Below are 6,000 nucleotides of genomic sequence, written 5' to 3'. Positions count from 1 at the left end.
TCTTCGCTGCGCTCCCCAGTCCCTTTAAGCTCTTGACTGCTGGCTAGACCTACCTCCACGGTTCTGTCTGCCCCGCCCTCGAAAAGACTGTTGGGGAAGACTCTTCCTCTTCTTATCTGACAGGCCTTCCATAATTTTATCTAGCTCCGAGCCGAACAACCAGTTTGGCTCAATGGGAAGGCCACATAAGTTGTACTTAGAGGAGTTGTCAGCGACCCAAGGTTTAAGCCACAAAGGCCTACGGGCCGCTGACACAAGGGCCATAGATTTGGCCGCCAATTTCAGCTGAAGCTGCGCAGTATCGCACATAAAATCCGTCGCCAGGTTAATGGTCTTGAAGGCAGCCAGAATGTCGTCACGAGACATCTTCTGATCCACGTCAGTCTGAATCTGGTTCAGGCGAGTCCGGAGGAACGTAGAGACATCGGTAGAAGCAATGGCTGTAGAAGCGGATGATGCGGCTGCCGTGTAACCTATTCTCAGAGTGCATGCCGCTCTGCTGTCAAGGGGATCCTGCAGACTAGACCCATCGTCTGATGGAACCAGAGTGCTTCTGGACAATTTGGCAATAGCCATGTCCACCTTGGGAATGGAACCCCATGATTCCACCAAGGATTTAGCCATCGGGAACATGGTTCTAAATTTCTTGGTTTGAACCGGACCTTTCTCAGGTTTCTTCCACTCTGTACGCATGACAGAGAGGAGGGTCTCATCCGCTTTAAAGACACGTGGTGCCCGACTAGCGTGATTGGAAGGCTCCCCCGGGCCCCCGACCTGATGGACTTGAGTAGCTTTTGTGTCTTTTCTGGAGGAAAAAAAACACGAGGTAAGCTCTTCCTCATCTGAGGAGGAAGAAACTAAGGAGACCATAGAGGGTCTCTCCACCGGAGCAGAGGTCTCCATAGGCGTCTGAGCAGGAGTAGGAAGCCTTTCATCAAGCAGGTTCACGACTCCCTTGATGGACCCATCCACATAGCTCTTCACCCATGCATACATGTCCTGCATGGTAGGTTCACCCAAAGGTTGGACCCTTGGACGGCAGCTGTCACACCTGGAGTAGGGATTGCTATCCTCCAAAGGAGTGCTACAATCGTAGCAGGATAAATGCTGCCTCTTAGAAACCGACTTTCTGCTATCAGGATCCTGCGGAGAAGACATCACTGCGGGAAGAAAAGACAAATAAAATATTTGTATATTAAAAATAAATGTTACTAGGCAGAAAAGGTAAGAAGCAGACCGGAGGAAGCTGAAAAAAGGGCCAGACGAAGAACAAAGCACCAATAAGCAGAGAAAACACCAGCTTATAGGGACTCAGGCACATGAAGAGCAAGATCTGCACCTCCATGGACCCATACCAGTTTGCTTACAGAGCACATAGGTCAACTGAGGATGCTGTCTCACTTACCCTTCACACTGCGCTGTCTCACCTGGAGCAGAGAGACAGCTATGTGCGGATGCTGTTCATTGATTACAGCTCAGCCTTTCGCACCATCCCTCCCAACAAGTTGGCAATGAAACTGAACAACTTGGGTCTCAGCTCACACCTGTGCAACTGGATACTGGATTTTCTTACAAAAAGACCACAAATCATACGCATGGGCAAGCACTTTTCTTCATCCTTAACACTAAACACTGGGGTTGAGCCCTCTCCTTTGCTCCTTCTTCACAAATGACTGTAAACCTATTCACAATACAAATACCATTATAAAATTTGCAGATGACACCACCGTGATAGGCCTGATCTCCAACAATGATGAAACAGCCTATAGGAAAGAGGTTGAGAACCTAGAGAGATGGAGTAAGAACAACAACCTCATACTCAATACCAAGAAAACAAAGGAGCTAATTCTGGATTTTAGGAAGAAGAAACTAAATGGACACCATCCCATTAGCATTAATGGTGGAAACGTGGAGATAGTTCAAAGTTTCAGATTCTTGGGAGTTCATATTAGTCAGGACCTGTCATGGATAAAAAAACACAACAGAAATTACCAAAAAAGGCCATCAGAGGCTTTATTTTCTGAGGAGTCTGAAGAAAGCACAACTCCCAAAACAGCTGCTAGTAAATTTTTACAGATGCACCATAGAATCTGTTATCACATACTGCATTACAGTGTGGTCCTCCGGCTGCTCTTCTGAGGACAAGAAGACCCTCAAGCGCATCATCAGAATGGCTGGCAGAATCACTGGTACTCAGTTATCATCACTGGATGACATCTTCACTGCTCGCTGCAGCAACAGGGCAAAAATTATCTGCGGGGATCCAACTCACCCCGGCCACAGCCTTTTCACTCTCCTACCCTCTGGTAGGCGTCTTAGAGCCCTACACGCCCGCACCACTAGGCTGAAGAACAGCTTTTACCCCAAAACAATCAGTCTCCTAAATGCTCAGAGATTATTGCCCCTTCCTAGGATAGAAACTACCACAGACTGAAAGTGACTGCTGCATTCGTGAACCCATGATGATCTCATGTCTGCAGTGGTGTCTGAATCAGTGTGTATATATACTCATAAGCACTTCCTACCTTGCTCTTGCTATATACACTCACCTAAAGAATTATTAGGAACACCTGTTCTATTTCTCATTAATGCAATTATCTAGTCAACCAATCACATGGCAGTTGCTTCAATGCATTTAGGGGTGTGCTCCTTGTCGAGACAATCTCTTGAACTCCAAACTGAATGTCAGAATTGGAAAGAAAGGTGATTTAAGCAATTTTGAGCGTGGCATGGTTGTTGGTGCCAGACGGGCCGGTCTGAGTATTTCACAATCTGCTCAGTTACTGGGATTTTCACACACAACCATTTCTAGGGTTTACAAAGAATGGTGTGAAAAGGGAAAAACATCCAGTATGCGGCAGTCCTGTGGGCAAAAATGCCTTGTGGATGCTAGAGGTCAGAGGAGAATGGGCCGACTGATTCAAGCTGATAGAAGAGCAACGTTGACTGAAATAACCACTCGTTACAACCGAGGTATGCAGCAAAGCATTTGTGAAGCCACAACACGCACAACCTTGAGGCGGATGGGCTACAACAGCAGAAGACCCCACCGGGTACCACTCATCTGCACTACAAATAGGAAAAAGAGGCTACAATTTGCACGAGCTCACCAAAATTGGACTGTTGAAGACTGGAAAAATGTTGCCTCGTCTGATGAGTCTCGATTTCTGTTGAGACATTCAAATGGTAGAGTCCGAATTTGGCGTAAACAGAATGAGAACATGTATCCATCCTCTGATGGCTACTTCCAGTAGGATAATGCACCATGTCACAAAGCTCGAATCATTTCAAATTGGTTTCTTGAACATGACAATGAGTTCACTGTACTAAAATGGCCCCCACAGTCACCAGATCTCAATCCAATAGAGCATCTTTGGGATGTGGTGAATCGGGAGCTTCGTGCCCTGGATATGCATCCCTCAAATCTCCATCAACTGCAAGATGCTATCCTATCAATATGGGCCAACATTTCTAAAGAATGCTATCAGCACCTTGTTGAATCAATGCCTCGTAGAATTAAGGCAGTTCTGAAGGCAAAAGGGGGTCCAACACCGTATTAGTATGGTGTTCCTAATAATTCTTTAGGTGAGTGTATATATATATATATATGCTGTGAACTGTGTATAGTAATGCTTTCTAGTGCAATGTTTTTTTTATTTTTTTTATAGTGTAATGCTTTAGTTTAAATGTCAGTTCTTGTTCCTCTGTCCATGGCATCTAGGATTGCTCCAAACAACATTTCATTGTACTGTACATTGTATTACATTGTATTGTACAGTGACAATAAATGCATCTTATCTTATCTTATCTTACTCTGGGAGCAAGCTGAGAAGCATGTGCAGCCAGAGACCGAGCTGGTGCACAATGCTTAAATAGGGAAGAGGCTGGACCCAGAGGAAAAAAATAACCACTGTATAAACATATAAATCGATGCTACCTAGCAGGGCAAGGAATAACAAAAAATCCTCCCAACAGGAGGAAAGAAAGAAATAACAATAATAATATCCCCGGTGAACGTGAAACACGCCGCAAGGACAACCCGGAAGTGATGTCAGAGGCCACTCCGACGCCACCTCTGAAAGATGGCCGCGCCCAACGGCTGCGGAAAACCGGACCGAGGATGCCGCCGAGAGACGCGAAAACAAAGAGCAAACGCGCAGAGCCGACAGCAGGTAAGCTGCCGGCCAAAGTAGCTAAAAGAGAAGACTGGGCAAAAAGCTCGGAAAAATATTTCCTGAGGGGAAAAAAATATGGGCTAAAACCCCTAGGCACCTGGGAAAAGAGAAAGATCCCCTAGAAAGAGGGGATGACCGCCAGCCCACCTGTCCGGGAGGACAGAAAAAAAACACAGTGGGCTGGGGGTGATTCCCTCCTTTATAGGGGATACTTAATTAATTGTTTAATTGTTTTATTTACTTGGGCTCATTAATAATTCCGCCAGTCCTACCTGTCCACGGGGGGTGGTTAACCCCATCTGTGCTGCTGGTAGGACGTAAGGGAATAAAGAATACAATCAGCAGGTGGCGCTATACAGATACATTATATTGAATAACTTAGTGGCTGTACAAAATTTTTAATTACATGCAATTACAAAAGTATTCAGATCCAGGTGCTGGTTTGAAAAATGTAGAATAGTTTTCATGGGACAACCCCTTTATTGAGAAAAAAAACTCCCTATAAGAATATATACAGTAATCCTCCAGCATGCTCAGGACTGCCAACTTGCCAGATTATCAGAAATTCCAGACTATTAAGACTTTAGGCTACTTTCACACTGGCGTTTCTGGGTCCGCTTGTGAGATCTGTTTCAGGGCTCTCACAAGCGGCCCAAAACTGATCAGTTAAGCCCCAGTGCATTCTCAATGGATAAGGATCCGTTCAGAATGCATAAATTTGGCTGCGTTTGGCCTCCGTTGCGTTTTTTAGACGGTCACTAAAATGCAGCTTGCTGCGTTTTTGTGACCGTCTGACTATGCGGAGCCTAACGGATCCGTCTAGCCCAGTGGTGCCCAACCATTTTTCGTCTGAGGGCCGCACTAGACTTGGTATAAATTTTGCGGGCCGGAACCAGGTAGCTTTGGCAGAAAGAAATGCAAACGCTATGAGGGGGCACGTGTGAGCATTACTACTGTGAAGAGGGCACATATCTGGCATAACTATTGTGAGGGGGCACATATCTGGGCATAACTACTGTGAGGAGGGCACATATCAGGGTATAACTACTGTGAGCTGTGAGGAAGGTACATATCAGGGCATAACTACTGTGAGGGGGCACGAGGGAGCATTACTACTGTGAAGAGGGCACATATCTGGCATAACTACTGTGAGGAGGGCACATATCAGGGCATAACTACTGTGAGGAGGGCACATATCTGGGCATAACTACTGTGAGGGGCACATATCTGGGCATAACTACTGTGAGGGGGCACATATCTGTGCATAACTACTGTGAGGGGGCATGTGTGAGCATTACATCTGTGAAGAGGGCACATATCTTGGCATTACTACTGTGAGGGGGCACATATCTGGGCATAACTACTGTGAGGGGGCATGTGTGAGCATTAGGTCTGTGAAGAGGGCACATATCTTGGCATTATTACTGTGAGGGGGCATGTGATGTATACATGTGTGTAATGTATGTAGTGCAGTATGTGATGATCACACACTGCACTACATACACTACACACATGTATACATCTGTCACGGCTGAGGATGGAAGAAACCCTCAGCCGTGCGATGCCAGAAGATGTTAGTGGCTTCTTGGCCAGGACGACAGAAATAGGGGGCAGGTCACCTCCTAGAGCTTCCCTAATCTGACCCTGACTCCTAGCTGCATGAGCCGACCCTGATGGTAGGAGGGCTCATACTCAGGAACCTCGGATCCCTACTGACCCTCCGCCGATCCCTGAGCTAGGAACTGGGTAGACAGCCCGTTCCTCCTGGACACGGAGGAACAGGAGTCTTACTGGCCAAGCTGCTAGGAAACGGGATACAAAAACA

At 46.4% G+C, this 6,000-nt stretch overlaps 1 protein-coding gene across 1 annotated transcript in view; it reads left to right on the top strand.

The window, feature by feature from the left end:
* Positions 1-4,082: 4,082 nt before the first annotated feature.
* Positions 4,083-6,000, top strand: part of RRN3 (RRN3 homolog, RNA polymerase I transcription factor) — a 69,329-nt gene continuing 67,411 nt past the window's right edge. The window contains exon 1 of the mRNA XM_040441445.1: positions 4,083-4,172. Coding sequence (XP_040297379.1) covers positions 4,083-4,172 — 90 coding nt within the window. The remainder of the gene's footprint in view (positions 4,173-6,000) is intronic.

This window comes from Bufo bufo, chromosome 7 (genome assembly GCF_905171765.1).
Source record: "Bufo bufo chromosome 7, aBufBuf1.1, whole genome shotgun sequence".
Classification (NCBI taxonomy): Eukaryota; Metazoa; Chordata; class Amphibia; order Anura; family Bufonidae; genus Bufo; species Bufo bufo.
Note: the sequence above shows the minus strand (reverse complement) of the source record. Positions and strands in the feature narration are given on the sequence as shown.